Source organism: Triturus cristatus, chromosome 3_1, assembly GCF_964204655.1.
Source record: "Triturus cristatus chromosome 3_1, aTriCri1.1, whole genome shotgun sequence".
In the NCBI taxonomy this organism is placed as follows: Eukaryota; Metazoa; Chordata; class Amphibia; order Caudata; family Salamandridae; genus Triturus; species Triturus cristatus.
In genome coordinates this window covers 228,549,165-228,566,598 of record NC_140583.1, presented here as the reverse complement: position 1 = coordinate 228,566,598, position 17,434 = coordinate 228,549,165, and the positions used below count along the sequence as shown (strand labels likewise).

The 17,434-nt window shown below is 45.4% G+C and overlaps 1 protein-coding gene across 2 annotated transcripts in view; it reads right to left on the bottom strand.

Moving 5' to 3' along the window:
- MYO1E (myosin IE) overlaps nt 1-17,434 on the bottom strand; it is a 541,337-nt gene that overhangs the window by 118,501 nt on the left and 405,402 nt on the right. For both annotated transcript variants that reach the window (XM_085643738.1, XM_085643737.1), the window contains exons 17-18: nt 10,195-10,301; nt 3,110-3,208 (exon numbers count right to left, since the gene is read on the bottom strand). In XM_085643738.1, coding sequence (XP_085499864.1) covers nt 3,110-3,208; nt 10,195-10,301 — 206 coding nt within the window. The remainder of the gene's footprint in view (nt 1-3,109; nt 3,209-10,194; nt 10,302-17,434) is intronic.

Sequence of the window (17,434 nt, the reverse complement as noted above, 5' to 3'; positions counted from 1 at the left end):
AAGCGGGAAGCAGTTACTGGAGGCTCGGACTCTGAGCACGTTCGCTGGCAGTAGCAGTGCACGGCGCACGGCCTGGAGAGAAGGGAGTTGGTGGACATTCGGCGGTGGAAGACATTAGAGCCCCGTGGCTCCTCTTAGTGCCTCAGGGAGAAGGTGTGAGGCAGTGACACCAGGGCACGTGGGACTGGACTGCCCTGGCTCTGCGCAACGCCACATTGACCGCGGAGTTAGCGGACTCCTGCCTTGATCAGAGAGGCATTAGCGCAGAGTAATGGCCGCCGGAAGAGGAAAGAAGGAAGGCTCCCTCAAAGACATGCTATTGAAGCCTGGTACGGGTCGGAGGACGGAGTAACCAGCCACAGATGAAGCGCGACAAGGCCCACTGGGCACAACAACGGAGGAGCCACTCACACGGGTGTTCATGGAATCACTCTTTTCGACGCTTAAGGAGGACCTCCAGACACTCAAGAGAGATCTCACCGGCAGGGATGTCCCCTATCGCCCCTGTTATTTGCACTATATAAGGAGCCGCTAGCACACAGGCTAAGAATGCACTCACAGATTATGGGAGTTCCCTTTGGGGGGTTGAACACATTATAAGCCTCTACGCGGACGATGTCTTAGTGACTCTCAAAGAACCTGACACGTCTCTGAGGGCTTTCCTGTCGGAACTAGACGAGTTTGGCAAAGCCTCTGGGTTCAAAGTCAATGTGGAAAAATCGGTTGCCCTTAATCTTTCGCTTCCTCCCGCAAACGGTGGGATGAATTAAAAGGCAGCACCCATTTCAATGGTCTCAGGACGCTATCTCCTATCCCAGAATTCAAATAGCCACCTCTACACACGCTACGGCCCTTGCTAACTACACCAAGCTTCTCCGGGAAGTACGTGCTGACATACTCCGGTGGAAACCCCATCCGATTTCGTGGTTGGGAAGAATACCTGCCATTAAAATGACAGTACTCCCCAAAATACTCTGTTTTGTGTTCAAGCACTCCCGATGCGCCAACCCCCGGGCATGATCCCCAAATTGCAATCAGAGATCATACAATATATTTGGCAGGGTCGTACTCCCTGGATGAAAAAGAGCCTTAGGGCGGACTGGGAGTGCCCGATAAACAGCTGTATTATCAAGTGGCTCAGCTGCGACATTTGGTGGAATGGAGCCGAACAGAATGAGGGAAACATTGGCTGTTTCAAGATAGACAAAGGAGGGGTACTCTCATACCCGCAGTTCAAGACAGACTTTGGCATCCCAGAAACAGAGCGCCTTCGGAACCTAAACTAAGGCACTGGGTACTACAACCACATAATAGAACCGTGGCATGCCGACACCTCACTGTCTATGAAAAATGGCTTCTGTCGAAGTCATCAGACAAAGGAATAGTCTCGGACTTATACAAAATGCTGATTAAGCGCAACGTACATACGCATAATGCGGGCAGGAACAGACGGGAGCGAGATCTAGGGAGACCCCTTGGCAACAAAGAGTGGGAAGGAGTGTGCTATAGAGCGCGCCATACAGCCAGTAACATAGCCCTGAAAGAAACCCTCACAAAGGTGATCACCTATTGATACTACACCCCGAAGAGAGTCCATAAGGTTAAACCATCCACTAGCTCGGACTGCTGGAAGAGGCTGCCGTAAGACAGGCCCGTTAGTACACCTGTTGTGGGACTGCCCCTTGATCAACGCCTACTGGGTCAAAGTGCTAGACGATATTGACAAACACCTAGAGACTCAACTACTCTGATTTCCAGCTGATATTCGTTTGGGGGTACAGACCCACTGACGTATCCACTAAAGTCCAGGAGGGGCCGACTGATAGGGCTAGCGCTAGGAACCGCAATACAGAACATCTTGGCATATTGGGGTTCCCAACAAACACCCACACACACAAGCTGGCTGTCCTGGTTATGGCACATTTTGGAGATGGAAAAAATAACCCTCACACTTGCCAGTAAAGGGGCTGATTTCAGGGAGGCCTGGCTCCCCTTTCTGTCCCTACTAGCGCAGGAGTTCCGTGAGCTTACATATCCTAGATTCTTACGCCTACGACGGTTTCCAGAGGATGCAGTACCCCCTGCCCCAGAACAACAAGGAGGTACGATGACTTAAGATGTTCAATGCTTAATGCAGGGTTGAATGGAGGGTGGGTGGGAGAAGGAGGGAGGGGTTTTGTTTCTTTGTTGTACATATATGGCTTGCTTAACTGTATATTCAGGCCTTGTGTAGCCTGCAACAGCTTCTTACTGCCTGCTGGCAGATGTCTGAGCATTGTATACTTTTGTTACCTTCCGTTTGTTGTGGAAAATAATAATAAAACAGATTCAAACCATAAAGTTTATGTTGTGACTTCTGCATGAGGCAGCTCTGTCTGACTCTGAAGTGTGCAACCTTCTCTTTCTGCTTCAGGAAACGACAAGGTAGCGAGAGTGTGGCGCTCTCAGAATGTTAGGACTTGTATTTAAATAATATCATTTTGAAAGCCTGTTCGCTCAACAGTAATAGCTGAAAAATTCACTTTTCTCCTAATTGTTGAACCTTCTCCGAACCACTGGCTCAAAGAAAAAAAATATTACATTGGTACTGCAGATAGAGTCCATTAATGACACCCAGCACCAGCCGTCCACTCCTCTCTGCACAGGTCCACCAAAGGCAGGAAGGTACGTGCACCAACGCCCTCTATCTGCCAACTGCCGTGTAGTGGAGTTTTTTCTCACACGCGGCTCGCCAGCGGTAAATTGGCGAGCAAGAAAATCAAACGCTAGACCGACTCCCAGCAAGATTTTTCGAGCTTTCAGCCGCAGCAGGTTGCTACCGCTCGCGTTGAGAAAGCTGCCACTGGCAGTGAGAAAGCCACTGCTCAAGTAGAAAATCTGCCAGGATGATGCACACATGTTCTGCCCATGCAAAGTCTTGTGCCAAAGCCAAGCACCAATACAAACTCTAGCTGTAGCCTGAACGAGCACACACATGCAGCATGCGCAACCCAAAGAACAAGAACACATTTGCATCCAGCAGAGGCGAGACCTCTGGCCGAACATGCCCCTTTTGGAGGAAGAGCTGTGGCAGTCGACAAAAGTCCAGTTGTGTCAGCTGGTGTCTCACCTCTCCAAGAACTTCCTGAACACCCGCCTGTAGGCGTAGCCTGCTCTCCTCACTCGAATGTTTTCCTTCAGCCCCAGGTATTCCACTTGATGCTTCACTCTGAAAAAAATATGCACATCACAGTATTTAGAATTGGCTTTTGTGTGTGTTGCACTTTTTACTCAGATTGTGCTAGGAAGTTTCTATCCATATCACCAGCAGGCAACACAAATCTTTTCGGTGGATATTGCCTTCTTAGTTGCATTGTATACAAAATTCCATTTGCAGATCAGACAAATATTGAGATAGGACTTGGTTAATAGTCTGTTATGTTAAATTTTCTATTAATCTAAAGCATTTTTTCTTTAAAATATATGGAAACACCACCACCTACTGGACAATCCTGGATGCATCAAAGCTAATTAGATGTGAGGCCAAAGGTGCATGCCTAAATCATCAATGCCAGGAATTCCCGAGTACCAGCTAGCGGGAGCACTGAGCCACAGATAAAGAGATCTGATTGGAGGAGAAAGAGAAGTAAGAGTGCAGATGGTACTATAACAGATAAGTCACATATCATGACTCTTTACTCCAGTTAACATCCTCCTCTCCAAGGCATGGTAAGATTACAATCCATAAAATCAGCAGGGCGCCGCTAGCAGTACCAGGCAGTGAATATGGCGTGCAGTGCCTCATTCAGAACTGATGCTTGACCTGCAACTGAAGCCACCGGTGCTTGCACAAAGCATGTGTGGTGGTCCAGGTGCTTGATGCACAGGTGTTAATGGACACACACAAGACATAAATCATGCAAATGTAACTACCTTGGCTGTAAACAGTATCTATGTCGTTGAGATGCCACACCACTCATGGCACAATGGAAGCTGCATGTAAGGGAGATGTCACACCTAGAAGTAGGCCCAGAGATCACACCAAGTCTCTGGCTTCAGCCTGACAGTCTCTCGAGAGCTTACGGCACTTTGTAAGTTCAGACCCTTTGAAAGGGTTTCTTCGCTTCCTACCATTTCCCAATATTCCTCAATTTCACATGTGATATTTGGATTTTTTTTTAAACTCTGAATGAGGAGGCCGAGCCAAGCACAGCTTATCGGCATGAGCTAGCATTTTGGGGGAGTGAAGTGGACTGTGGTGGCACACCAATATTTACAGTCGACCACTCCTCTTTAAGAGTCTCAGTGCCCCTCCGAGGAGGGGCTGTAAACCACATATTCAAGGTTGAGGCTAAGACTCGTGGCAAAATAATTTACACCAATGAAGAAACATTGTAAAAGTGAAATTATTTAAATAAAAACCGAAATAAACCCAGTCTATTGACTCACCACCATCTCAAACCTACTCACAATATTGCTGGCCCTGCAGACTCCCAAGTTACCCACCCTTACCTCGGGGAGCAGCCATGACTCTCTACCAGGCTCCTTGGCTCACACCCTGCTGCCCCTGACCGGTTTATAAAACAAACCCTCGAGCACCCCCTCCGCCTGCACTTCTGCAGTAACATTGTTTGATTATGATTCTGCTGGCAATCTGCACCAATGGAGAGCGCACATAAAAGAGAGGTAAAGTGAAAGACAAAGAATAAAGATATACACTGAGAGAATAAGAACAAAAGAGAAACCAAAAGCTAAAGAGCTGGAGAAACAGAGAAAAGAGGGTGAATGCTGCTGGCCGAGGCACCCACAGGGGGCCACTAGAGAGGTCAGCACTCTTGTGTCGCCTGGGCACCCCACACCCCCCCCCACCCCCTTCAGAGGCAGGGACTGTGTTTGGAGTCCCCCCTCTCCAGCCTGGTTGCGGCTCACAAAGGGCGTCACTTCCTGGGCGCCCAGGACTTGGGGGAGGGTATATATCCCTCTCCCACCATTTTGGCGACCTCATTTATCGCCACACACACCGTCTCCCTTCCTACCGCTTACCCGGCATGGTGGTGGCAGGAGGGAGGGCAGAGAATATTGTAATGTTTTCCTTTTTCGTTGCAGGCGGAGTTACAGGGCGATCTGGAAGCAGGCCGGTACCAAGGGTACCTCTGCGCGGCACCATAGGGGGTGCCAGAGCCTCATGGGAGGGTCCTTGAAACCGTGTCGGCGCCCCGCTAGTCCTTTCGGCGGTTGTGGGCCTGAACAACCGGGGGGTTTGCTATGCGATGCTCCGCCCTGAAAGGGGCGTGAGTAAGAAGGTACCAACGGTCACGTGATCCGGGAAGAGGATCACTAGTAAGGGCAACACAGGCGGGGTTCGCCCCAGTGCTGCCTGGCTCATCAGGTGGGCAGGCAGCCCAGTTGGTTGCCTGCCCTTGGATCGTCCGTAAGATATCCCACCTATTACTTAACGGTGTATGTAATAAACCTTCAGCAGCTTTACCCAAACAAAATATTGTGTTGTGTATTTATTCATGGGAAATGTATATTATGTTGGAGGGGTGGGAAAGGATGCCAATGGCGACACTATGAGGATAGAGCAGCCAGAGGGTGAGGGGAGGACAGAATGAGAGAGTGGGACAAAACAGGGGGTGCGGGGTGGCGGGCAGAAAGAGAGGGAGAGCGCGGGTGCATGAGGGATGGGGAGAGGGAGCGAGACTCCATGTTACATGAATGCCTCCTTTTCCTGTCAGTACTTCCGGTTTCAATGGTACAGTTTGTTCTGCTTGAATGAGAGCAGATCATAGCACCTACTTCCCCCCAACTGCTTTGCATTTCAGAGGAAGTTCTCCAAAGAAGGAAGCCGGCTTTGGACATTACAGCGCAGCACAAAGAACGCAATGTGCCTTGAAGCCACCCTGCAGGCCTGGCAATGCTGACATGGGAAGTAAGCCTGACACGCGCTGCGTCTATCTTCTACGCACCGATCAGCAGCAGGGCTGCACAATGTGAGCCCTGCCAACCTTACTGCCCAGCAGCATCACATCTGGCACACACTTTGTGTTTCCCACTCCTCTGGAGAGATGTGCGCTTGAAACACTTTCATTATTACCAGCAGGAGATATAGCCTGGGGTTAACCAGCTAAAACAGTGCGCGCGCACCAGGCACAAGGACGCCACTCGCAGAGCACGAACCCTAATAAAAGTTAAAGCAGGTAAAAAACATAAGCACTGAAAAGCCAATAAGGCTGCCCTTAGCAAGCTTGTGAGATGGTTCATTCTTTTGTTTATTGGAAACATATGCCACAAAAAAGCATGGTCCAGCCTGTATGTGGCTCCGTATGCTGTAAAAAGCTTAAATAAAAATAATTAACCATGTCATATAGTTTTAACAGAATAACATAGGTCCTTCATAGCAGACTGCTGTGGACAGAAGATGTATAGAAACCCTTTCTAGTTGTAATGCACATTAAAGGAAAATATGTTTTTATTGGTCCAAAGAAAGCTACTAGTGGCTGTTGATTACTGGACCCCGGAGACACGTTTAATGATGGTGGCATGTTTACAAATATATAAATAAATAAGGCAAAACGAATTGAAAGAAAAAAGCTGTGGAAAAGTAAAGTATTGCTCACCAGCCCTGGCAATGAAATGCATTTCTTTTTAGTTGGATGTGCATGATCATGTGAAATGCTGTCACTCTCAGTGAAAGTGAGTCAGTGCCTTACATATGCTGTACTGTGTGGACCAATGGGTGACCCAGAGCCGCTCTATCTATAGTATGTATTTTTCATTCATGTTTTATTGATTACATGAGGCTGGCGAAACAAATAAAGCTCTCTTGGCCGGACCTAAAAACGGAGGGACCCATCCCATCTTTAGTGTAGTGAACTAAATATAAAAAAAGCTTGGAAACCTTCAAACCAAGGCAACTACGGTCTGCAGTGAGTAAGCCGGGCCTTGCAGCAGTGTCCGTCCTGCCCAGGGGCACCACAGACTGTCTGGAAGTGTCTTACTATACTGAGCACACAGATTCCATATGTCACCTCAACTACACTTTATAGAGCTCATTAGACTCTGAAAGAACTTGGTAATTAGAAAATAAACCTATAACTAAAGCACTTATATCACTTGACCTATGGAGGTAAATACTTTTTTAAGGTATACACATATTGATTACAGTGCAAATTGCAAACTTTAAGATCTGAATACAATACATGACTCTTATATGATGTACCTGCATGTGGTTGCACCTAAACTATTGCCCATGGCTTACATAAGTTGTCTAGATATGGTTGCACCTTGTCGGGGCTCAGCGTAGTGGAAGAGGTCATGGTTCCTCTGCCTTTTATGACCATGTACGTCATGGCCTAGTTTCCTCCTCAATCCAGGCTCTGAGAGGACACACGAGTTACAACTGATGCCCTCTCTTGCAGCACACGGGCTCTTTCAGCGCTGGAGCCTGACAAGCTCATGAGCGCCACTAATACTTGGACATCCCTCGCTCACCTGTACATGAGCTCACCTTGATGCCCTGGGGTGGGAGCCTGGTGGTAGTTAATGAGGTCTGGCTTGTCAAGGGAGCTTCTCTGAGCCACCAAAGCAGATGCTGAACTCTAGTGCAGCAACAGCCCCCACGATTGGGAAGCTATGCTTTGGTTGGAGGGTTCAGGACTTGATGAGGGTCCGTCACAGAAGTAAAAACCTCTCACCAGATATTGGTTCACATCTCATAACCCCAAATGCTAGGATCGCAGGAACGGAAAAGGGCCGACAGTACTTGGATGGGCGCCTTTCAGATGCTAGACACAGGACAGGCAACCTTCACAGTCTGGGGATAGGAAACTAGAAAAAGCATATTTACATTTGAGCTTTCCCCCTTTTCTGATGCGAGATTACAGGCGATTCACTAGTTGTTTCACCATCTCAGAGGCAGGCCAACGAGAGGCTGTTACACTATCCTGCATCTCCTGATTTCAAAGCAGATCCTCGGGATGTTTCCTAGGATGGCCTGTGCCGAGAGGGCTCCTCACAGGGTAACCCCTCCTCGCACCCGGTCTGCTAAGAGGTTTATAGGATTCAGCGGCGACCAGTTACCTCTAGCCTGACCACTAGCATTATCTCGTAACCTCTGTCATCATAGTGCGCACATATTCTCCGAATCCATGCCAGATTTGTAAGATAACTATATTTATCTAAATGGGGATATGCTGAAAATCTGACATGGATCCGACCCTCCAGGACCGACTTTGGAGAACCCTGTCCCAAAGCGATGTGCCTCCCTGTATTCAGCATCCATCATTGTCCATCATGGCAACCAGAACCGCACCAATGCAAAAGGCCGTCCAGAAGTGCCAGACGGGTTCTACATCTGCCCTGGCTATTGAGGGGGAATCCTCGACTCAGAGATAGTACCCGGCCTTAATGGAAACTTCTGTCTGTGACTTACTGGACATCTTGTACAGCATGTAACCTCCCAGGAAAGTGTGATACTCACTGAAATGATTATTTTTACTTTGGGTGAAGTTGATAATTATGCTAGAAGCGTGGCCTTTCCTTGGGCTGTGACTACTATATTCCGGTAACTGTGGTACTTTCAAGGGAAACTCTCAGCCTATCCATCCACACACCCTGACAGTATTGTGGGGCAATCGTCCCCACAGCTTTTTCCCATCAGCAAGGTCCATTACATTGGGGTGTGCCCCAGGGAGGTGGCAACTTAAACCAGCAGTGAGATTGAGTGGGGAGGCACCCAGGGTAAGTCAACAAAACGTTTACATATTTTAACAAATGAGCATGGTGCTTTAGACCTAAACAGAATCAATATTTGAACATCTTTTAGTCTGTCAATGTTCTGGTTAATGACTTTGTGGTTTATCTAGAATTTATATCATCAGTCCATGTCACACTGGGTAATTTTTAAAGTCTTATATGACACATAAAGTAGTCCAGTCACTTCCAGTATTCCTAAAACAATTCTTCATTCGTCCTATCAATAGACATCCAAACTACAGCCGATGTGTTTCGTTCCAATAGCAGGAGCTTCCTCAGGGCTATCTGTTCTAATGTTTTCCAATTTATATTTCACTTTATCTGTTCTTGTATCTAAAATGTTGGCTGACCCTTGTTCTTTATCAAACTGTGCTTAGCAAATTCTATGCATTTCGTCATGTGTTTCACTTATTTTCTACCTGTAACCAGAGTATGGTCTGATACTCAATGCAAGTCCTACATTCCGCATACTATGTTCCAAGTATGCTGGCGTGCCTCATGGGCTCACCAAGAACAGCTGGAGCAAAAAATAACTTTCTTTTGCAGGTGGTGCAGTCTATTATGTACAGGAAGATTGAAATGATGCAGCCAGGGAGGACTAAACTTTGCGGCACTGTAGATTAAATTATGCAACAAAAAAAGGAAAATTAAGTAGCATAATACAGAATATTCTGTAGCAGTTTTCTTTTGCCATGTTGTCACTGTAATACACAATAAAGTCTCAATGGGAAGGGCAGAGCGCAGACTTCATAGAGTACACAGGGCTTCTAAGAAACTGTTTACTTCCTCTTATTGACACAGCCTTCACAACTCCTGAGGCAAGGAGTAGCCATGGCAATGTCAGGGATACCAAAGGGCAAGTCATGAGGGTCACTGGTACTAAGTGGCGCCCATGGCTAACCCCAACTACAAAGAATCTGAGAGGGAGACACCTTTCATCACCTCTGTTCTGCCAGAGTTTCACCTCCATAAATTATGCAGCAGATGATGGACTACATGGCAAATGTGGTAAATGTATAATTATGTACAAAATGCCACAGCAACACCACTGAGTAATTTCAGTGGCCTCACCATACATGATTGACTTGATATTCCGTTATGGGCTGATTAGGCCTACGTCAGATCCACCCCTAACCTCCTGGCCTTTAGGAAACCACTGAAGACCTGGTTGTTTTCCTCTCTTTAACGTCCATGTTGAATAATTTCCTTGACTTGTAGTTTCATCCAGCGCCAAGACGCCCTTCTTTGGTATACCAGCGCTCTATAAACATATCAACATAACATGGTGAATGTTCGTATGAGGTCTCCTTCCCCGTGAACATGACTTGCCGTAAAGTCACTTTTTGGCTCTTCATGTTCTATTTTGTGTTTTTGTACTTATACCCAGTGCATGTCAATGTCTGCGGCAGCCACACCGCCACCTGCGACCGCCGCCACTACTCCAGGCCGGATTCATACCTGCTTTCCTCCCAGTCTCGAGGCTTCTTGGTTTCATTGGGCTTGATGCAGCGGATATAGTGGGGAGTGCATTTCATCAGAGTGCTGACAAGGTCATTGGCTTGTTTCTGTAAGAAAAAGAAACAATATTTACTCATGAGTCACCCCACAGCTGCAGGGCTTCCAACGTGTCTGCAATGGGAACAGCATGGCTGAACTATTGTGTGGGATGAGGCGGAATGAGAGAGTTTAATTACAGCCCTGCACTGGAAGCAAGTTTCTCTTTTAAACCCTATAGCTTGGTTCTCCATAAGCAGTAGGACAGAGGGAAGAGAATACATTGATAAAAAGGCGCAGATCATGAATTGCACTACTAGTGTAAAGAATATTTTCAACCAAAAATGTTTTAGCTAATACAGTAGTTCGTAAATATTTGAGGGATAAAGTACCCCCTGCCGCACATATTAAGGATATTACTAGTCACTGAGAAGTACAGTGAGAGGAGCGAGGCTGAAGGCAGAGTTCTTTTAGAAGGTCACAGAACTACTAGGAGACTTGAAATATCCATATACGGTAGAGGGTGCTTTATTCCTTATAATACATGGTCACATCATCACTACCCACAAAGCACTTAGATCCATAGTGCAGTGTTTTATCATATGCATTTGATAGAATGTTTGTAAACAAGAAAATCAGAAGTAGAAACTCTAGTGTAAAATTAACCACACTAAAAAAACAGGGCCATATTTTGTGCAAAAAAATGTTGTTTGTTAAACTGCACCTTTAATGAAGATCGATGTCCTGCCTTTCCCCTTGGCTAGTGGCTCTGGCAGCAGGCACTGTCAAGTCAGAAGTCAAGTGTAATAAGTTATTAGTCTTCATTCCAACCAGTCTTTGGAAACCTCCAATGTATTCCGCCCACAAGGACTCTGTCAAGGCTATTCTTGCCAGTATTCATGTTGTTTCTAAGCCGAAAACAATTGTCATGGTCTACTGATTTTGAACGGCCAAAGTTAAAAAATGTATGTGGGGTGTGTAAACAGCATGTATGTACTGGCTGAAGTTTACTTCATTGCCATATTTCACCATACATTACTTTAACGCTTGCCTTTTGACCAATCGGCCCATCACAGCAATTTGGATGCAACTACATCCCTGGTGGGCAGTGCCCCTCCAGAGCTACCAGACTCTGCGGACACTGCTCATGTCTTCCTGTACTTGGCCGGTACAGATGTGCTATTTACACACCTGAGGTATATTTTTCTACCTTGACAAGGTCCTTGTGGATGACACGCATGCCTGCTGTTTCTACATCTCTACTGACGGTGCCTCTATATGCGCACTGTATAGTCCTGATTGAGGGCTGCACCGGGTCACTCATAGAACAACCGTAGGTAGCAGGTGCCATTGTGGCGAGCACCTTTAGAATACAATTTGTACTCATTTGGTCTAAGAAATGGACAATGCGATGTAGCCATGCTCGTTTTACCTGGGATGCGGTAGTGTGTCGTTTCCACTGTTGTCGTTTGTAATAGTTGCTTCATACAGGGATTCAGGCTCCCATGTATCATATTCTTCATGTCAGTGCTCACATCGGACTGAGTCCTGCTACATTTGGTAATTACAGTGTTTAGCAACACCAGATATGAGTGGTGTATAAAAAGACCAGACTTAATAATGACTGGTGCATTAACCGACAGAAAAGGATCCCGGCAACGACTTGTGTCTGAGTGCTTTAAATGCCCGGGTATTTTTAGCGCTAGGTAAGTATTGATGACTGTGGTGATGGACTGAGCGCTGACTCACTCAATACAGGCTCAGGTGTCAGACACTCGGAGCTAGGTTAGACAGGGAAGATGCAGTGGGGGCACTACTTGTACCCCCTCCCCCACACCCAACTGTTTCTGATGATAGAAAACTGCTGTGAACTCCCATTGGTGGATGTTCGCACTGATGTCATAGCTTATGTTAATACCCCTTCACATTAGGGCTGCCAGCTCAGTCCTAGAGTTCAGTTAGAAACTGAAAGCTTAGCTCTTCACATAGGAACGAGACATGGCGGCTAGCAACCCCCTTCTAATAATCGCAGACTATCCTCCTGGGAGAGTTGTATGTAACACAACAAGCAACAGTACCAAACGGTGTCACAAATGACCTCACGTCTGACGTCATTGCTAAAGGAAAAGGTGGACTGTCTGTAAAAAGAGCATCTCTGCTTCAAAATATCCTCTAAAGTAAGGTGCAGTAAAAGTCGGTGCAGCAGCCAAACTACGGCCCCTGAATCCAACCTGCTGCAGAGTGCTGTAGCGCAGAGAAGCCCTGGTGCAGTGGCCCTCGTCAAGCACTGCACACTGTATTGGTGAATCTACAAGATAAAGGAGAGTTGGTTCTCACCTAGAATGATGCACAACAGCTTCAGTAGCGATTGTCTTTACTTCTGAGTTTCTTGTACTAAAGCGGATAATGCGAAAAAGTTGGCTTGTCAGGTACAAAGAAGTCAACTAACACATGTGCATCTCGGCAGCTGTGATGTTCTCACGAACCACAGCTGGAAATATCCTGTGTATTCTAAGATGTGCTGAATGATCCACAAAAAAACCTGACCAGGGCAGAAATATGAAGACATGCGGCCTACATGCTGAGATAAAACTTATTCAAACATCTGAAAGCCACAGTTTGGCAAGCGTTGGCGCTGTTGGGTTTGTGGGAAACCTTGTAAGGGCGCCGAAGGGTACAATTCCTGACATAAATAACACCAACTGCAACAACAGCTGGTCTGCAATAAGAGATCCGTGCTGTTTGCAACAAGTCTTTAAAACACTGCCTTAGGCAAGCACATCCATTCATCAGAATACCGGAAGTGACATCACGCACCCTTTGACCCCAGATGACACAACAACGTTGCATACCTTATAACTTCATGTAGCAGTTGGGCACGAAGACACTCAATTTTAGCGGTAGACTCACGCTTTTAATTTTGTTCTACAATGTAAGGCATTATTTTAACTGATGGCCCTCTATTTTACTCAGTATATTTAGAAGGCATTAGATAAACAGATTAAATTACATGTCATATTTAAGAAAGTAGTATTTATTTTATTAATGGGCTCCTACCTGCTTCAGTACTCCCAGCTGTGAAATTATGAGTAACGAGCTGGAGGAATAGCTCAATGAGCGGAGCCTTCCCTCCTCACAGAAAGTGTTTATTAGAAGGCCAGGAGTTCCATTGTTGGCAAAGCCTACGCAGTCTTTCATCCTCCTATAGGTCGTAAATTGAGCACCATAAATTGGAAAATACCAATATCTGATATTTAGAGCATTTGGAAGCGCTATGTAAAAAGCAAGCTCCTGCAGCCAGCAGCTCCCAGCAGCAAGGCGAGGGAAGGCGGTGACCCAGGGCGGGGGATGGGAGCGGTATGGCGTTGACCTCTTTTACCGTCCTTCGTGCCTTAATGGTCTCCTATTCGTCATCGTCACCGAGAATCAATTGGAAGGGCAGAACGCAGGCTACGTAGAGTACACAGGGCTTCTAGAGAACTGTTTACTTCCTCTTATTGGCACAGCCGTCACAAATCCTGAGGCAAGGAGTAGCCATGGCAATGTCAGGGATACCAAAGGGCAAGTCAGGAGGGCCACTGGTACTAAGTGGCATCCATGACTAATGACGACTACAATGAATCTGAGATGGAGACACCTTTTGTCACGTCTCTTCACAACAGCGCTGGCACCAACTGCCATCACTCAAACGCTTTCGAGCCCAACTTCCTGCTTGGCAGTGCCAAGGCAGTCTAGGGAAGCTTAACATATCTAAGAGGAGAGATGAAGGGGAAAGTGGCAATGGTACCACCTCTCTCCCTCCCAGAGAACACCTGTTCCTTTACACAGCGCTAGAATCTTGATGGCAAGTTTACTGTCTTGGAACTCCTTTCTTCCAAGCTACCTCTGGAAGCTTCTATACATTTTCTCCATACTACTGATGTCTCTGTCATATTTCCGTCTTCTTTGTCAAGGGTCACCATGACTACACTCATCCACAACATAAACATGCTACACCATTTTCTCCATTCATTATTTCTTTATCCAGTTCACGCCTTAAGTCCTCCCAGCCTATGCTACTTCCTTCAACTTTCACCAACCATTTACTTTTCCGCCATTGCCCTATGTTCAGTGGCACCGCTGAACCAGTCACACTCAAAACCCTGTAAATGACAATTAACTTTAATTAACTCTGAAGTTGCCCATGCTCTACGTGCCTGAAGAGAGTCATAAGACCAGAATGAACCATCAAATAAGAAGCTGCCTTACGTTTGTCATAATATTTGTTCTTGGTTTCTTTGTTCTTCATCGACAAGCATTTCCTCAGTGTGCCTCAATTTTCACACTCCTCCCACAGACACACTCGCTGAGGACACAATTTAGACACAGAAAACCTTCTCAAACTATACTAATTATTTATACTTTCAATACTTGTACTATACTCAGATTCCAACTTAAATATAACATTTTCCTACAATGCTTTTGTAGCACAATTGCGTACAAACCATTTCTTGTGTGCATGGTAAGCGTTGACAATCCACCAAAAATATTACAGTTGTCTGGACATAGGCTTAAGTCCCCTCCTCTCTTACTGGCTATCACAACTGGAGATAACCGGAAGGGATGCAATGATGAGCTATGTGAATCTTCCTTTAAACTACCTGTCTGGCACTGCTTTCGTATTCCTTCTTGTTGATGTGAGTTTATTCCTGACCTTATGTAATAACCACAGCAAACAGTCATAGCAAACCGTGAGATATAACAACATGCTCACTTGTGATATACAACCAAAATAGTATAAACAGAAAGTCAAAACTGACACTGGTGTCAAAAGCTTAAGAGATTGTACGTAGAACAAGGAAACATTGAATAGTCAGTTAGGTTTCAGTACATTCTTCTGGTTCAAAAGGAATAACCTTTAATTTCTAACATTCTAGTGTATGGAACTGAGCTAAGGAGATTATATATAGTACAACCAACTGCAGGGGTATGTGAAAGGCAGAAGCACATTTCTGTAGCAGAAGCAAAACCAAAATGGCTGCAGCTGAAGAACCTTTATATAAATGACGATGGTGGTGCACATTCTGCAGATGCGTCTATGTGCCAACTTGGAGGATATGGCCTGAAAGGTGCATGCCCGGGGGCTGGAAAGAAGCACCCACACATATAATACAAAATAAAAACATCTGACAGTCAGAAGAATGTCCTTTTCTGAATGTGGCTTTGCACCAATAACAGGGAAAGCAGCAAAATGTGCTTTGCAGAATGTTTTATAACTGCACATTTGTTCTGGGTGCTGGGTATTGTGGTTGGGTTTGTAACAATAGAAACACCTATGATGTATGGCCCCAAGACATTTTCCTCAACCCCTTGGAGAACTAGGCGGCTCTTTAATATCAACCACTATAGTTTAGCAGAAGTGGATTAAAAATGCTGGAGCAATATTCACCAAAGGGGCTGAGCAGAAGATTCCAACATGAGGCCTGGAATGGACCCCCAGGTACAATGGGACATTCAGATGAATGTGTTGTTTTTCACAAAATATGTCAAGCTGTGGTAAATTCAACACTGGTATTTAAAAACATTTTGTGACATTTGCTAGAGTATAATGTGCCGCTGTAAGGCACCCGGTTATCTAAAATTAAGTCGCATTTATCACACTCAAGAAGCAATTAATGTGAATGAAAAATCACTTAACGTAAATTAAAAACACAAGTGCCAAAACAATCCCACTCTCAACTCACCGGGCAGAAGCCGGCAATGCCAAAACATTACCTATATGGTGAAGGCTTTCAACACATTTAAAAACACATTTTATGTACATTTTTCATTTTTTAGTTGTTGCCAGTGGCACCTATCACAGCTTTTTCTTGACAAAAACATATTTTGCAGAACATCTCAGCTCATATTATGGGTGCCACAAATGCTAGTTTACCCTCACAGAAATGGTGCTTGGATCAGGCCCAGAAAGGAAAATCTCATCTTTTACCGTCAGTGCTTAATTTTAGCCAGTGGTTTCCAGTGCTCAGTACCGGCCCGTAATTGTCAACACCGGCACTTATAATAGTTTGCCACAAGGCGGCGCTGTTTGTGTAATTTGAAGTTGGAACAGGAACAGTTGTTTATTAGTTCAATATACATTAAAATGGACTAATACCTGCTGATCAAACGGATCTCATAGCTTTGGGGGCTTGGAATAGTCACACCTGTAGGAGTATGAGGGTTAATAGTTGTGTCGCTACTGGCACTGGCTGCATTGGCAGGGGCAATGAGTGTTGCAAGCTGCAGTGACCTCCTGATGAGGGCCCTGGAACTTATTATTATTATTTTTTTTTTAAACAAATTAAGTACCGCCTACCATACACAATCTAGCAAGGAGGGCTTGTGTAAGGGTTTCGGATGCAGTCAACCATAATTGTGCGGGAAGGTTTGCTTAAGCCCGTAATGCTAATTATTATTATGTCAATAAGCTCCAGGACACTTCCACTTACATGTTCCCCAACACAGATCTCTAAGAGATATTCTGGCAATAGTCTGGAGAGACCATTATAAGTCACGATTCAGATCATGAATCCTTAATATCTGTATTAGTATGTGGGTCTTACTTTAATGAATGAAAGGTGGATACTGGTTTACCCAACCCTCTGCTAGCATGATTCAATCATAAAAAGCTACATTTAATACACAGAGTCATAGGGAAGCGGCTTAAGCGGGGGTTGCCATCGGGTGCCATGGATTGAGGAAGTGGGTCACAGTAAACATTTATTAGTTGTTTATGGGCCTCTTCTGTCTGCAGATCTGGTTATAAAGTGCTCATAATTAATACCATTAGGCAATAAATAGCAGAGTGTAGTGGGAGGTGGACAGCAAAGGAAAGCGAGAGAGAAAGAGGATGAAATCACGAAAATAGCAGAAAAGAAAGAGGGTCAAATAGAAAAAGTAAGCATGAAAAAGTAAGTAATAAGTAAAGACAAAAGATAGGTAAATAGAAGGAGGAAAGAACGGGAGGAGACAGGAAGGCTGAAAGGAAGGAAAGGTAAAAGGAAATAAGGAAGAAAAGGTGAATGGTAGGTTGGAATGGTAAAACGATTGACAGATTAAAATGTAAGAGGATGGTTGAAGGAGCAGACGCACAATAGGTTATATAGGGTGAATGAGTGGAAGGATGAGGAATGGAAAGATGGCGAAAAGTGAAAGGATGGATCGGTGAAATTATGGATGGACA